The sequence below is a fragment of the Tamandua tetradactyla genome, chromosome 2, assembly GCF_023851605.1.
Source record: "Tamandua tetradactyla isolate mTamTet1 chromosome 2, mTamTet1.pri, whole genome shotgun sequence".
Classification (NCBI taxonomy): Eukaryota; Metazoa; Chordata; class Mammalia; order Pilosa; family Myrmecophagidae; genus Tamandua; species Tamandua tetradactyla.
The window spans coordinates 15,540,563-15,557,760 of record NC_135328.1 but is presented as its reverse complement, the minus strand read 5'-3'; the positions used below and the strand labels follow the sequence as shown (position 1 = coordinate 15,557,760).

Here is a 17,198-nt window from a genome sequence, read left to right as displayed (position 1 = left end):
TAAAATCAAATGCCTTTCTCTATTAATCAGGTTAAGCTAGGCTAGGCCACAGTAACAAACAGCTCCTGAAACCCAGCAGCTAGTGCAGCAGAGGCTCCTTTCTCACCCATGCAGAGTCCAACTGTGGCTCTGGTCCATCCAGGCGATGCTCCAGCACAGCCAGCACCCATGAATTAACTCAGTCTCCTAAGCCACCATACAAGGTGGACTGAAGGTCCTGCAACAGATCACCCAGGCTCCAGCCCAGAAGGGTCAAATGTCGCTGCTGCCCATAATTAGTTATAGGACCCCACCTACCTGCAAAGGGCTGAAAACTGTGGGTAAGCAGATGGAATGTTGGCTGAGCCCCAGCCTCTGCCCTTCCTTCCATTCCCTTTGGGCAACCCAGTTGGCACCCCTGAGTCTTGGCCTTCCTCTCGGTCAGGCTTAGGGGCTGACATCTCTGATTTGTTGCCGTGTAACATCAGGCAAGTCACTACATGCTTTTGGGATTAGTGTGCTACTCTACAAAATGGGAGTGAGGCTGGCGGCCCTACTGAACTCCCAGAATCGTCAGGCAGAGCTAATGAAATTTAAAGCCATAAAACTGAGTGCATGGCACAGCCACAACAGATAGAGTAGTTCTCTCTGTCCAGGATCCCACAAGTCTCAGCTCTCTGACTCAGGCCATCTTCACACCCTAGTTTTGTCGCCTACCCATTCACACCAGGCTGGACTTGGACTTGACACCAGGGAGCCTCTATGAGCAGCCAGCCATGCCGTGTACTGCATTAGCACAGACCTACGTCTGCAAGGCCTGGCCAGGAAGGGCCAGCACAGCTGCCTTAGGTCTGGGATGGAGAGTGGAAAGACTGGACAGGGGAGATGCTAGCCAGGACTGGGCTGGGCAGCTCAGGCAGAGCCTCCAGAAGCTGTACACACTCTTGAGGCCACAGATCTCGCTCTGGACCCGGGGGCATTTACCCCACCCCACCCTCAATGAGGCCAGGCTGGGAAGTGCAAGGGAGGAGCTCTCGCCGGGATCAAGGCTAGCTTAGGGCAGAATTTCCCATCCTTTTTTGCATCGCAGCACACAGGGAATAACAGGATCTAACAGGGAGTGCCTTGTGGAGGACAACACTCTCTGGGTCTCTTATAACCCTCTCATGACACATGGGAGTCCCGGACACACTGTTGGGAAGCTCTGATGTGTGATTTAAAGCAAAGGTTTTGGGAGTTAGGCAGATGTGGTTGCAAGTCCCAGCTCCTTCTCTTAATGTCTGTGAAACCTTGAGCCTGATATTCAGCCTCTCTGAGCTCGTTCATTATCCCTTCAAAGGGGGATTGTACCAACACTCACCCTGTGGTGACAGCTGGGATGAAATGAGGCCGTGTTTGTGCCACACTGAGCACAGAATCTGGCACACAGTGAGCATTTGGCATGGGCTGGCCAAGGGCGTACAAGTGGTAGAGGTGGTGATGGTGGTGGTGGTGATGGCAGAGGAGGAAGAAAAAGAGCCAAAGGAGATACCTTCAACCCAAAGCCACAGCCCTCCCGAGAAGGAGGCAGGACAGGCAGACAGAGGCAGGGCAGAGGGCAGATGTGGTTCCCCCCAGGCAGTGGGGCACCAAGAAGACTTCAGAGGTGGAGTGGTGGGTGGGGTTTACAGGGTGGTGGGGAGAACGGGCCTCCCAGAAGGGCAGATGCTGGACAGACCCCATCATAGGTGGTGGTGGGTGACAGAGTCAAGGCTGGGCAGAAACGTGGGTCTGGGCAGCCTTCCTCTGATTGGGCAGCACAAGCCTGGAGGAGGGACAGACACCACTGACTCCTTAGGACTGAGCCAGTGGCCAGATGCCAGGGTGAGCGGGCATGAAGAAATGAGGGGGTCGAGGGGGCTCCCGGGTTTCCAAAGGTCTTGCCTGGTTGGACTGCGGGGCTGTTGCCGGAGGGACGGGCAGCTTTAGGGAGAGAAGGCTGAGTGCAGACCTGGTGATACTAAGTTGACAAGGCCTGCAGAAGGTTCGGAGATGGGAGGTGGGGTGGGGGCTTCAGCAGAAGGAAGAGGAAGAAGCCGAGGTGCCAGCCGAGATGGGCCAAGGACCGGGAGAGGAGCAGCGAGTGTGTGGTGGCAGTGCCGAGAGGTCCAGAAGCAGAGGGGGGACGTAGACCATGGGGAAGCAATTCAGTGACAGGGGACAGGGAGTGGGGGATGCACAGAAGTGGGCTGACGAGAGATGGGAGGGGAGGGACAGGGCTGGAAATGGTGACACCTTTTTCAGGAAGCCGGAGAAACAGAAAGCACCGAAAACGTCTCAGGTCAGGACCCGGTGAGGGTGCAGAGGGTCGTGAAGATGGGATGGGAAACCTCAGGCAGCAGCAGGTGATGGATGTGCAAATAAGAGTGGGTTTTTCCCCACCTCCATCGTTTTCCAGGTAGTGCCAGGTCCAGACCAAACCCATTCCCGTGTTCTGCTCGGGATCAAGTTTATTCCCAGCATTTAATTTACGACATCCAGGATCTTACTTGAGGGACACAAGTTTCTCTGCCTCTTCGGCCCCTTCTTTGTTCTGCTCTTGTTGGTTGCCTCAATGTCTGTCTGTCGGGACAGGGTCCCCAAGCCCCCCCCCCGAGCCCCCGAGCCCCACTCTCCATGGGTCATCCTGGCCTGGTTGGGGCGGAAGGGCCAGGCTGGGACAGCGAATGCACAGCAGGGTCTATTTCCTGTCTCCGTTGCCACTGTGGAGTCCCCAAACATCAGTGCTCGAGGACGTGCTTGCCCAAGGTTGGCCCAGGGACCATTCCAAAAAATTGTTTTTTTCCACAAAAACTAGGTGGCAGTGTGAACCCTCCACCCATATTTCTAGATGCTGCAGCGTTAGCCGGGCCTCCTGGACCGAGCGCTCCGGAGGGAATGTCCCAGCCCCTGAAGTCCAAAACTTGGGTGGTCCCCAGCTACTCAAGTCGCCTGCCCCTTCCTGGGACCCGCAGTCCAGTTCCTGGGACCCGCAGTCCAGTTCCTGGGTGGCGGATCCTACCTATTTTCTACCCCACATCACCCGGGGCAAGTCACAGACCCCCTTACTGGGTTCCTCTCTTTGCCCCCCACCCCCAATATTTCCTGAATTTGGGCAGCACCTCTTGAAGGTGAAGAAGTTTGCAGGGAAGGTGCAGGGCCCCGGCCTCCCTCTCCGCCCTCCTGGAAGCAGACAACTCCCTGTCCCCGACCCCTGCAGGGTCCTCTGCACACTTGGTGCCTCTCAGCCCCCAAATCTTCAGCTCCCCGAAGCTGGCGCTTCCACCAGGGATGGCTCTCCCCAGGGAATTCTCACCCAGCTGCCTTCCTCACTCATGTCGCTGCTGTCAGTCACTGCTTCGTCTCTCCCCAGGTCTCTGACCAACATGAGAAAGAGAGCTATCACACTCAAGTTTTGAAAATGTTCTTGACTCCCTGGCTGGGTCCCCAGCCTGCCCCCCACCTCCACCCCAACGTGGCCTGCTGCAGAGCAGGCCTGCGAGGGTGTGGCCAGCAGGCGGGGAGCAGCTGGGGGCCGGAGCCTGCTGTCCATCCGAGAGCGAGTGGGTCCTCAGGCAGCGCCATGGACATGAGTCCCTCACCCCGGGTTTGACCCGTAAGCAGCCCGGGGGGCTCCTTCTGTGTCCAGAATAGTGATCAAAACACCTGGGTCTCCCCTCAGTCACCCATTGCTCTGACCCCATTTCTGAGCCTCAGTTTCCCCATCTGTTAAAAGAGAAAGTGGACTAGTGTTTGGAAATGAGGAGCTGGGGGATGGAGAGTTGGGCTGTTACTGTGGCTGGAGGCGCTCCTGGGGGTGCTAGTGTCCTATGCTACCCAGGACAGACCCCCACTGGAAAGGGTTGCTCCCGACCCCCAAAGCCAGAAGTGCTGCAGGTGCCCCACCCCCATTGAGAACCCCAAGGGGTGGTCTCACAGGTTCCTTCCAGATCTGTGAGTCTGAACAAAAGCAGTCATACTTGTAATCAAATGTCTGAAAAAGAAATTCTCACCCTGAAATGGCAGCATCTAGCTCTGCCGGCTCAGAAATTGGAGGGGGTGGGGGGGAGCAGGTACAGCTGCAGAGTTAAGCAGCCCAGCCCCCTAGGGCCCGGGAAACTTCCTCCCAGCTCTGGCGCTGGGCAGCTCTCTGGAGTTGGAGATAATAACGATGTTTTTATGCCCGAGGAGCAGGCTTCCCGGTTCCTGAAACCCTCTGAACCTACCCATCACCTCTCGTGGGCCTCTTGCCCAGCCTGAGAGGTTGCAGATGAGGAAATCATCATGGTTTGGAAAGGTTTGGGGATGTGCTCCCAGCCACACAGGTGGCAAGGGATGGACGTAGGGGCTGGACCCAATATGCGCCCTCCCCTGCCCAGCTATCTCAGCATCAGCTTACCTGCCGTCCTGGAAAAAGAGAAATCTCAGGACTCGGAAATGCAGGCCGGAAAGGTCCACATCTCCTCCTCCTCCTCCCTTCTCCTTCTTCCTCTTTCTTCTTTTTCTTCTCTCTCGTTCACACACAAACTCACATTTATATACACACATGTACTCCCCCACAGTAGACAAATCTATCAGTTTTACCAAACATTTCCCAAGGGACTTGGAGCCAAGCACCCCGAATCAGCGGTTAGGCACAGGCACCCCACACACAGACCCGTGAACCTCCAGGACCCCAGCCCAGCCCCAATGAGGGTACACGGGGGGCATGCCCCTGGAAACACTTGGGACCAGGGTCAGGAAACACAGAGAAGCCACATCAGATCTGCCCATGGACTAAATCGTCACTCTCCCTGGGTCAGAGCTATGTGGGTGACAAAGGGGAGCCCCATTTCTTTTATTTTTTCCTAACATTTTTTATTGTGAAATATAACATATATACAAAAAAAGCAGTAAATTTTGAAGTACATTATAGCAAGTAGTTATAGAACAGATTTCAGAGTTTGGTATGGGTTACAGTTCCACAATTTCAGGGTTTTCCTTCTAGCTGCTCCAAGACACTGGAGACTAAAAAAATATCAATATAATGATTCAGCAGCCATATTCATTTGTTAACTCCTATCTTCTCTGTTATATCTCCTCCTTCTCCTTTGATCTTTTTTCCCAATCTTTAGGGGTATTTGGGCTATGCCATTTTAACTTTTTCAGGTTGGGAAGGGGTATTGGTAATATTGGATTGGGGGATGGAACTAGTTGATGTTCTTAGAGGGGCTGGCCCATCAGCATTTCAGAACTTATCTGGGCTAGGCGCCATCTGGAGGTTGCAGATTTCTGGAAAGTAAACTTAGTGCATGAAACTTTTGTAGAAAATCTAAGATAGAGCCTGTTCTAGTTTGCTAGCTGCCGGAATGTAATATACCAGAAACAGAATGGCTTTTAAAACGGAGGTTTAATGAGTTGCTTGTTTACAGTTCTAAAGCCGAGAAAATGTCCCAGTTAAAACAAGTCTATAGAGAGGTCCAATCTTACGGCATCCAGGGAAAGATACCTTGGTTCAAGAAGGCTGATGAAGTTCAGGGTTTCTCTCTCAAGTGGAAAGACACATGGTGAACACAGTCAGAGTTTCTCTCTCGATGGAAAGGTATATGGTGAACACGGTCAGGGTTCCTCTCTCATCAGAAAGGGCATATGGTGAACACGGCGTTATCTGCTAACTTCTCTCCTGGCTTCCTGTTTCATGAAGCTCCCTGGGAGGCATTTCCCTTCTTCATCTCCAATGGTCACTGCTTGAAGGACTCTGCTTCTTGTGGCTATGTCGTTCTCTGCTCTCTCAGAATCTCTCTTTCTCCAAAATGTTTCCTCTTTTGTAAGATTCCAGTAAACTAATCAAGACCCACCCAAATGGGTGGAGACATACCTCTACCTAATCTAATTTAACAACCACTCTTGGTTAAATCACATCTCCAGGGAGATGATCTAATTACAGTTTCAAACATACAATGCTGAATAGGAATTAGAAGAAATGGCTGCCTTTACAAATGGGATTAGGATTAAAACATGAATTTTTCTAGGGTACATACATCCTTTCAAACCAGCACAGAGCCCTAGGTGTTCTTTAGGGTTAATAGGAATGGTGTTGGTTGGTGTTTGGCAAACCATGATAATGAGCACTATCTAGCTGAAGCTAACATAAGAATAGCCTCCAAAACAGCATCTTGACTCTATTTGAACTCCCTTAGCCACTGATACCGTATTTTGTTATATTTCTTCTTCCTCTTTTGCTCAGGAAGGCCTTGTCAATCCCACACAGACCAGGCTCATCCCTGGGAATCATGTCCCAAGTTGCCAGGGAGACTTTCTCCCCAGAATATCATGTCCATGTAATGAGGAAAGTAATGACTTTCCTTGCAGAGTTTGACTTAGAGAGAGAGAGAGGCCATATCTGAGCAACAAAAGAGGTTTTCTGGAAGTAGCTCTTAGCATAACTATGAATAGACTTAGTTTCTCCACTACAAAAATAAGTTTCATAAGAGCAAACCTCAAGATCAAGGGCTTGGCCTCTTAACTTGGGAGTCCCTAATGTTAGAGATGAGTATCAGGGGTTTCCCAGGTAGGAAAGTTTAATAGTTCCATATTTTTTCTCCAGTCCCTCAAGCAACTTTGCCAATACTTATTAATTATCTGCCCAACATCCTCTGGGATGTATCCATGTATAATATGAAGCTATACAGAATTACAAGCCCTCATTCCCATTCTGGGCTCCCTGTATTTGAGTTGTTTAACTGAACTGACCAGACAGGTTGTTCTAGTTTGTAAGCTGCCAAAATGCAATATACCAGAAATGGAACAGCTTTTAAAAGGGGAATTTTTCAAGTTACAAGTTTATAGTTCTAAAGCTGTGAAAATGTCCAAATTAAGGCATTCCAGGAAAGATACCTTAACTCCAAAGAAAGGGCCAATGAAGTTCAGGGTTTCTCTCTCAAATGGCAATGTCTGCTAGCTTTCTCTCCTCATTTCATAAGGCTTCCTGGGGGCATTTTCCTTCTGCTCCAAAGGTCTCTGGCTGCATGGGCTCTGTTGGTTCTGGTGGCTCTGAAGCTTTTTCCAAAATAGTTCCCTCTTAAAGGACTCCAGTAAGCAACCCCACCTTGAATGGGTGGAGTTATGTCTCCATGGAAGCCATCTAATCCAAAGGCACCCACCCACAATTGGGTGGGTCATGTCTCCATGGAAATAATAAAAAAGATTCCACCCAGCAATATTGAATGAGGATTAAAGGATGTGGCTTTTCTGAGGTACATAATAGCCTCAAATCAGCACACGGGTAAAGTTAGACTGTGTGCTACAGGAAATTTAGGTTTTGAACAAAATAAACCTCTCTTTCTTTGGTCTCATATAGTAAGTGAGGTTCTAAAATACAGACAGTGTCCTCCTTATCCCTGTGTTCTGATTTACCTTCGTCCCAACCAGATTGGCTTTTATTCTTACCTCTAACTGAAGCCTGATCTCTTTTTTGGTTCCTTTACCAGTTGTTGTATGTAGCAGTGCTGACTTTCAGAGCTTCAGAACCCTAGCTGCGAGTCTCAGGTGTCACTCAGCTACCCAAGACTTCAGGGAAATTATTATACGTATATAGTACAGCATCTCATAGTCTAGAAGTAACACTTTAAGCTCAGGAATAAATGTGACTGCTATAAGAGCTTACAGTCTAGGCCCCAATTATCTTATAAGTGTTTTCTAAATGAAACCATACAATATTTGTTCTTTTGTTTCTGGCTTATTTTGCACCACATAATGTCCCCAAGGTTCATTCACCTCGTTGCATGCCTCACAACTTCATTCCTTTCTGTAGCCACACAATATCCTATCATATGTCGCACCACAGTTTACCCTTCTGCTTCTCAGTCAATGTATGTTTCAGCTACCTCCATCCATTGGGTATCGTGGATAATGTCCAGAATAAACAAACCATGTTTCACAGTATCCTTACTTAGTTGTACAATCGTCAACACTTTCAATTTTAGACAATTTTCATTGCTCCAAAGAGAAAAATAACTGATAAACACACCTTCATCAAATAGAAAATCCAACCCTCCTTTTAACTCTTGTCCTCCCCCTAACTGTTTACCCCTGGTATTGCTATGATACTGTCAGTGGCTTCCTGTTAAATATCGCCCATAGCAGGTGATAGTAGTTTTCCCCCATACCTTCTATTATTGACTCTTTGCACAAGATTCATACCTTTGAAGTAGTTCATGCAAGAACTTATTTATATTTGTAATGTTCATCAGTGGGATACGTGGCTCTGTACAACCACTTTCAATCATGTTCACCTTCCATATGGCAATATTACATTATAGACCCACTAACCAACTGGCTTCTCTTCTATCCATTCCCTTACATTGAAAGTTCAACCTCATTAGCTAACCATTCACCTATCTCTAGCTTCTGTGTATCTCTAGGTCCCCTGTATTCTATATTCTAAGCCTCTGAGGTTACCTTTACTGAGGTTGTAATAACGAAATCATATAGTATCTATCCTTTTGTGTCTGGTTTACCTGACTCAGCATTATTTCCTCGAGGAGGACTTCATTTTGTCTTTACTGCTGCATAATATTCCAACATATATATATATACACACCACATTTTGTTTATTCACTCATCTGTTGATGGGTACTTCCATCTTTTGTTGATTGTGAATAATGCTGCTGTGAACATCGGTGTGCAAATATCCATTCGTGTCACTGCTTTTGGGTCTTCTGGGGAAACCTCATTCTTAACCCCAGAATTACCAAACTGAGGACCACATGTCACTCCATTGCTTAAGGCTTTGCTGCAAAGGTGGCCCCTGGGCCAGCAGCACCAGCAGCCCTTGGCAGCCTGAGAGAGATGCAGCACGTTGGGCCCCACCCAGCCCACCAGTCTGCCTTGAAGAAGGCTCCCCAAGGGATTTGGATGCACCTGTCCGGTAAGAAGCAGTGCTAGAGGCCAGAGTCTTCTCCACTCCAGGACATTCCCACATGCTGTTCCCTACGCCAGCAGCGCTTTTCCCCCAAGGTCTCCACAAGCTGGGCCTTCGGGTCTCAGGCTAAATGTCAGCACTTCAGAAGAGCCTTCCCAGCACCCCCGATCTGAAGTGGGTCCCCATTAGTGCATCTTGGAGCATCTTTTAGTTCTCTTTAGCAACACTTATCGCCACTAGTGTTCACAGCCGTACAGGCATGGTTTGTCAAATGTCTGTGACCTCCTCTGGAATGTCCCCTCCAAGAAGGCATCAGACTGGTTATCTGCACCCTGTGCCCCAGCTTCTAGCCTGGTGCCTGGCATCTGGTAATACTGATGGAGTCCATTTTGAATGAATGAATGAATGAGAAATGCAGACATGAGATAAGGGACAAAGCAGTCTTCCCCCAGTTATTCTAGCTTGGCTGAACTAGTCTGTAAATTAACGTCGGGCTCACTTTACAAAGGGGAAACTGAGGCCTAGAGAAAAGTGGGGACTTGTCCACTGTCCCCCAGCAAGTTGGGTGCAAGACCAAGTCCCCTGGCCTTTCCAGCCTGCCTGCCCGCCTGTCCGTTTGTGCAGCCTGACAAAGCAGCATGTTAGCAGGGGCCACTGACCTACATTCTGAATAATTGTGTTACGCGGAGGGACACCGGGGCCAGCTGCTCTCCTCTCGCCACGCAGATGGGGGTGGCTTTTCTGGGCAGCTCCTGCTGAGCTGTGGCCAGACCAGAAGCGAGGTGACAGCACCTCCTTCCCTGGCAATTGCAGCAAAGCGCCTCTTCTTGGTCTGTCTCAAAACACTGAAGCACAGCCTCGCTGAGCTCTGGGGGTTGGGGGGAGCCTCCCTAGACGTTTCGGAGCTGAGAGTTTCTAGAGTACCTTCACCCCCACTCTGTCCTGGAATTTGATGCAGTGCTTATGAGATGCAGGACAGGGAAGGGAAAGCACATAGTGAGGGGGCAAGAGGCACTGGCTTGGGCGTCAGACCTGGGTTCAAATCTCAGCTCATAGACACTTTCCTCGCTGGGGATCTTGGAGAAATTCCTTCACCTCTCTGTGCCTCAGCTTCTTCATCCGTGAAAGGAGCCTAGCACTTCGTCCAATTCCCATGCGGCTTCCACACGGTAACATCATGGGGGCTCTCAGCCCAGTAGCTGTCATGTAGATGTCACTTATGACCTGCAGCCCTGGGTGCCTCATGGCTGCCATTCCTGGTTGAGTTCCACCTATCCTCCCTGGAGGCTGCCTCTGCTGGGTACAATCTACTCCACTTAGAATGAGGACTCCATGAGGACAGGGATCTTGTCTGTCCTGGTCATTACTGCCTCCCCATGCCCAGAACAGCATGGGCAGCCCATGCTGGGGGCAGGCCAAGTGCAGTGGCCAGGGACACCCAGGACCCCAAAGCCCTCCTGCCCAACAGCCCCCATGGCCCCCAGGGTCCTGCTCTGCGGCAGGTTAGAAGGCTGTGGAGCCTACCTCGGCAGAAGGAACACAGGAGCAAAGGCACAGATGCCAGAAGCAGTGTGGGGGCACAGCGTGTCACGGGAGATGATGCAGGGGAGGCAGGGGTGCCCTTCTTGGAGCCTGGGTCTGGCCTAGTTTAAGACCAGTGAGCACTTTCCAGGGAAGTGGAGGATGCTGCTACCCAGCCTTGGCAGTAGTTCTGCAGACTCCGCAGACCCTCTGCACAGTTCCAGTGCCCCTCAGTGGTCATTTGATGCACGACACCCATGCCAGGGACACGCTCCCATCTCAGCCTCTGCAGCTCCGGGAGCACCCTAGAACAAATCTCTCCCCACGCACTTGCTCAGGCCCTGTGAACTGCGGTTGAGGGCAGAAATTGGACAGGCCAGGCAAGAAAGGGGGTAGCTCTTAGAAGTTGCTTTGGGATTTAATAGATGAGTCACCTGACTTCATCCCCCAGCCTCATGAGTACATGAACCTTCCAGAATCTGATGGCTCCTAAGACTTCCCCAACCGTGCCCTCCCAACTCGTGTCCAGTGTGCACGGGGATGGGGCTTTACCAAGGTGGTGCTAATGAGTAGAAAATACTTGTGGTTTATTTCTGGATGGGCAGGGTACCAGGGAGAGGGCTCTGCTCACGCGCAGGACCACAGATCTCTCTAAACTCTCCATGTTTAGAGAGTTTTCTTGCTGGCTCCTCTCCCGTCTCTGCAGGGGAGGCTGTGCATAAAGTTACTGAGATGGGTGGATGTTGCAAGCTAAAGAGCAGATGTGATCATTAGGATTTCAGGATTCAAAGAAGTCAGGCAGGTGGGAAGGGGGAGCGAGGGTGGGGCAGGAGGGAGCTACTAACAAGGTAAATGGTACTAGGTTGTACATCAGATGCAGAAAGGGGAAGTCAGAGCAAGCAGCAGTCCTAGGAAAAATACCTGATGGGGTCTTAGTCAGCCATGAGGAAAATATGAATCACCGGAGGAAGATGGTTATAAAGAAAGCCAAGGAGATCTAGAGCACGGAAAGATGAGGGCCAATGAGCGGAGGTGCAGGAAGAGAAGGTTCCGGCTCAGTAAAGGAAAGAACTGCAACCGTCTAACCAGAGTGGGAGAAAGGGAGCTCCCTGTCACTGGAAGTATCCAAGCTAGACAACCATCATCAGATTGCCATGAACAGAGTTTTCGTAACAGTGAACGGTGGTGTATGGCAGACCATCTGAAGTCCTCTCTGCACTGAGAATCTAAGAGCTTATCAGAAATTGTTGTCCTTCCTTGTGGAACAAGAGGCACAGTCATCATCAGTGGATTTGTTATTCCTCCATGGCCAGAGTGGGCCTGGGTTAGCACATCCCAGGGACTGCCTGGCTGTCAGATATCCGAGAAGCCCAGGTTCTGCCATGAACTCACCATTGTCCATGGGGCCAAGTCCTTTCTCGGTCTTCTCTTTTAAATAATGAAATGACACTAGGAGACTGCCATCCTCCCCAGCTCTCCCCCCAGGAGAAATCTTGAGACCTGGCAACCCTGACTTTTATTCCTTGGAGATTACCTTCTCCTGAGGTGTCTCTTTCCACCATCCAAAGCTGAGGCCTCAGGGGGACCCTGCACTCCCATTTAGCACTCAGCCCAAGCATGGACTCAGTGCCCATGGGACAGAAAAGGGTGAGCAAAGGCTTTCTGAGGCATGGGCTGGAAAGCCTGAGAGAGCATGCAACTGGATAATCTGTTTGTAAAATGGCCCAAACCTGCAGGCCCCACCCCTCCTACTTCCTCCTGCCTCCTAGTAGGGGAGCCACCTTTCCCTAGCTCTCAGGAGTCCAGGCCGGGAGAACAGAGCCCACAGAAATAGAGTGTCCTTCTCCCAGCTACTTAAGGCCTGCCTTCTGCACCCTCAGATCCTATGAAAGCACCCCTTCTTCCTAGCAATTGGCCCTGGGGATGCCTGCCCCTTCCCTTCTTGGGTGTAACTCTACCCCTGCCTGAACAGGACAAGCCTGTGAGAACACAACATCCTGAACATCCTAAAATGTTCTTTGATCCCCCTTCAGAGAGATCTGTTACAGGCAAACAGATTTGCAAAGAAGTCTTCAATTTTACTGTTTGTTATTAGTATATATGGATGTAGAGATTCTAAAACTATTTTGTAACGCTCATAGGAATGAGCAAATGAGTAAATAATTTTATTGGAAACCAGGGGTTCTCAGTGTGAGAGGAGGCACTAATGTGGCATAGGGAAAGACAAGCAAAACCCCTGTTTTATTGGATTTTAGAGATAGATGAATAGGTAGATGTTTTGTTTTGCTAGGCTGCTGAAAGCAGGTATGACAAAATGGGTTGGCTTTAACAATGGGAACTTATTAAAGTTGCAAGCTTACAGTTTTGAGACTGAGAAAAACGTCCAAATCAAGGGATCATCAAAGCAATGATTTCTTCCTGAAAACTGGCTGCTAGCAATCCTTGGATTCTCTATTGCATGACAAGACACATGGCAGTATCTGTTGGCCTCTCCCTTCTCTTCCAGGTTCCATTGCTTTCAGCTCCTTGCTTCCATGACTTTATACCTGTCTGAATTACATTCCTTATAAAGGACTCCAGTAATAGAATTAAGACCCATCTTGGGCCTTACCTTAACTGAAGTAGCCTCATCAAAAGGCCCTATTTATAATAGGTTAACCCACAGGAATAGATAAGCTTTAAGAACGTGATTTTCTAAGACACATACAGTTCTAAAGCACCATAGTGGATGGATGGATGGTTGGTCGGATGGATGGATAGATGGATGGATGGATAGGTTGGGTGGATGGGTGGGTAGATACATGATAGAGAAAAGGACTTAGAAGTAATGATACCCTAGAGATAGTTGAAATATTTTGTGCCCAGATTTTGTTTTATGAATACCCTTCTCCACTGAAGAGAACCAGAACTCCTTGGAGGAACAGGGAAAGTAGTGAGGAGAGCTTGGAACATCTTGTACAAAGAAGTAAGAAAGTATTCAAAAAAATTATAGAGACATATTGAAAAAACACAGGAGGAGCACAAAGGGGTTTTCCACTAGCAAAGTCTGGGGAAATCTGAACATCAAAGTGAATAATTATAGTAATGAATTATAAGACATTGAATAAAAAAAGGAACCCATGGGTCCATACTGATATAAATAAATAAATGGGAGGAAAAGAAAGCTCTTGTTTAGAGTAGCATGCTGAATATTTAAATGGAATGAGAGAGTTTGGAAATCACCACTTTGCAACCACCAAAGTAATAAGCGATTCGGGTGAGAATCATCAATGGATGCTAAACCACTGGGTTAATGTTTGTGGGGGAACAGGATACTCACCGAGTCTCCAAGTATCTCCCACAGATTATTTATTAATTATAAGGGGGAAATGGTACCTCTCAAGTGGAAAGCTCTGGCAGACATCCCCACTCGGCACAGTTACCAGTGACACAGTTAACATTGGTGGTAATGGAACCAGATGATGTAACAGGCTAGAGGAGGCGAATTCAAGCTTCTTTAGGATTCTTGCCAACAAAGCATAACCTGAATCTAACTGAGAAGACACATTTAGAGAAACACAAATAGAGGGACAGTCTACAAAATAACTGACTTAGACTCTTGGGAACTATCAATGACATGAAAGACAAACATGGACTAAGAAATCATTTGAGATGAAAGAAGATTAAAAACAGCTAAATGCATAACATGGCCCAGGATTGGATCCTGCTTTGAAAGTACCAACATTACCTTACAGGACACTATTTGGCCAGTCGGTGAAATTTGAAAATGGATAGTAGATTAGGTAATAGTACTGTATCCGTGTTATATTTCCTAAATATGGTAATTATATGTGGTTATGTACAAGAATCTCCTTGTTCTTGGAAAGTGCCTGCTGAGATAGTTGGGGGTGAAGGGCAAGGGTAGAGATGTCTAAAATTTACTCTCAAATGGCTCAGAGAAAATATATGTATGTATTTTGTTCATTCCCAGGGTGTCTTTTTCTCCTCTTACCACTATCTGGTTGATTCTCTCCTAGTGTTTCCCTGTTCAAATTCCTGAGAGAGTGAAAGTGCTTGGGCAGGATCCTCTCCAGCCCCCATCTCTGGACAGCGTGCTTCCCCCTAAGAAACCGCCTAGGTTTCTGCCAGCCTCTGGACTGGCTGTCTTGGGTCAGGTGTCCACACCTTGTCAAGGCTGGTGGCAGGGTTGATCATGTGAAGCATAACTTGGCTGCCACACTGCTCCCTCAGTGGGGGTGGCAGGCAAGAGGGCCTCCTTTATGAGAGCCTGCCAAGCCCCTTGCTTGGTTGGATCTGTATAACCTGAACCTCCAGCTTCCTGAGTTAATCCTCGAGAGACCCACCCTGATGTTCTGCCTTTTTCTCACCCTCATTCTTTCACCCAGCATTACAGAGGCCCGCCCAGGCCAGGTCTTGTGCTGGGCGCTAGGAGCACAGAGGTAGCCTAGTCAGGAGCTCCACCTCAGGATGGAGAGGTATCGGGAAGGCAGAGAGCTGGAGTGCAGAGCTGACCTGTCACCAACAGCAGTCAGTGCGGACTGAGGCCTGAGCTCCACACTGTGAGAACACAGAGGCAGGGTCCAAACGGCCCCCAGGGCAGTGGCTGTGGCTCATGGGAGGGAGACACCCTAGGGCAGAGCCTCTCCAGCTGGAAGGGGGGCCGGTGCCGTCTTCAGGGTTTCTTTTTTGTCTTTGTGCAGCCGGACCCAGCCGGACGGGACATCTCCATCCGCCCTCTTCTGGAGCACTGCGAGAACAGCCACATGACCATCTGGCTGGGGATCGTCTATGCCTACAAGGGGCTTCTCATGGTAGGTGCGGCGCAGGAGGCGATGGAGGAGAGGCTTCTCCGCCAACACAGACATAAACAGAGCCCCATGACTAAGCTTTTCTTCCACGCCAGGCCCGGCCACCTGTCACATGTTAGCTCAGTTCCCACAACAGCCCTCTGCGGTGGGGACAAATTACATCCCCATTTTACTGACGAGGCCCTGCCGCTCAGGATCTTGCTCAGAGTCACTCAGCCCGTTAGTGGCTCCTAGACCTATGAGTGAGCCCCGCCCCTGCCCCGTACTGCTCCCGGAACAGCAGGCTGTGGGCTCCCAGCCTGCATTCAGATCCAGGATTTCACCGCAGTCTCTCAGATCTGTGGGGAAATGCGTGGAGACACCCCCGTTTTGCAGATGAGGAAAGCAAGGCTCTAAGAGGGCAAATGATTTGCCAAATCTGGTAACATCCACTCTCAAAACCCAGCACACTTCTCCATCCATCCATTAAAATCAAAGATCACACACCAGGGCCCACCTCGCACAGCTGTGGAATTTCAGAGCTGGGAATGACTTGCAAGATCAGTCCCACACTGCCCTATCCTGGTTTGATCCTTACGTCTTCTCTCCCATAGCCTGGGGAAATGATGTTTCTGCTTAAATCTCTCCAGTATCAGTGATACTGATCAAAAGTGGAAGATGCTCTGCCGGATGTGCTCAAATGACCAATTCCTGAGACACCGGAATTTCAAAGAGTTTATTGCTAGGTGTGAAGCAAGAAATAGATGGCCTAGTGGCACAAAAATCTGTCTCCCTGAACTACAGTAATTCTGAGTTTTAGAGTATTAAAAGATGGCGTTGCACAGGTGGTTTAGTGATAAAATGCTCACCTTCCATGCATAAGACCCAGGTTTGATTCCTGGACCATGCACCCAGGAAAAAAAAAAAGATAGGTTTTGGGATAATGAGCACATGGCTCCAGATGACAAGATTAGAGATGATCTAATTATTAGGCATGTGCAGATTGATTATGTGCTTAGCCAGAGAATGTATGTAAAAAAATGGCAACCTAAATAGTATAATGGTCATGACTTTTAGTATTATAATGAGGTATAATTCACCCATGGGTTAAAGTTAAACTACTGTACATGTCAGGCAGGTCCATTGTGGTTACATGCACCTCCGGTCTCTCAAGATAGCTTTGGAATTGGGGTAGATTAGTTCTGGGCTGACTCACAGCCCTTCATTAGTAACCATGAGGGCGATCTTTAGTGATCATAAGACTCTAAAGTTGAGAAACAGGATAAGGAGGTACAAGTGAGGGTCAGTCACAGGGTTTTTACAATCACAAGATAAAGACTATATAGTTATGCAATCATTATCAGAGATCTAGGCCGCTGGATGACAGTTCAGTAATTTCAGGTATTTCCCCCTGGCTAGCCTAATACACTAGAAAGTAAAGAGAAATATCTTATCTAAATATATATCATCATAATCATTTTTTAAATCCTGACTTCTCAGTTACAGCAAGAAGTTTGCTACTGCCTCCTCTTCAGATCTTTCCATAGGAAAGGGAAACCCCCATCTGCCTCTGCATGGCCTCCATTTATGGGCCAAGAAAGAAGCTCTTTCCTAAAGCCACATGACTGCTAAAATGCATCCTTCCCTGCTGCTGCTTCTGAGACTTAGGAGGGATGGTCCTTGAAGGCTCCACCAGAATAGCCTGTAGTAGGAAATTTCTGGGGATTGAATCACGTCCTCCATAAAAGCCACCTTCAGGTCCCAATCCCCACTCCTGTGGGTGTGGACCCATTTGCAAACAAGACCTTCAAAGGTGCTTTTATTAAGGTGTGAAATCTTTTGTGGATAGGATCTTCGAGGATGCTGTTTTGGATGAGGCCAAATTGAATCAGTCTCAATCCATATGTCTGTAGGCCCTAGAAAGAGAGGAAATGCAGATGCAGTCACTCAGAGAAAGCTGCAAGAGGAGACCAAAGACATCACCATGTGAC

The 17,198-nt window shown here is 48.9% G+C and overlaps 1 protein-coding gene and 1 long non-coding RNA gene across 2 annotated transcripts in view; one reads left to right on the top strand and one right to left on the bottom strand.

The window, feature by feature from the left end:
• GABBR2 (gamma-aminobutyric acid type B receptor subunit 2) overlaps positions 1 to 17,198 on the top strand; it is a 399,248-nt gene that overhangs the window by 349,289 nt on the left and 32,761 nt on the right. The window contains exon 14 of the mRNA XM_077140179.1: positions 15,121 to 15,231. Within this exon, the coding sequence (XP_076996294.1) occupies positions 15,121 to 15,231 (111 nt within the window). The remainder of the gene's footprint in view (positions 1 to 15,120; positions 15,232 to 17,198) is intronic.
• Positions 17,001 to 17,198, bottom strand: part of LOC143666449 (uncharacterized) — a 47,710-nt gene continuing 47,512 nt past the window's right edge. Inside the window, exon 4 of the long non-coding RNA XR_013167642.1 lies at positions 17,001 to 17,123. This is a non-coding gene — a long non-coding RNA (uncharacterized LOC143666449). The remainder of the gene's footprint in view (positions 17,124 to 17,198) is intronic.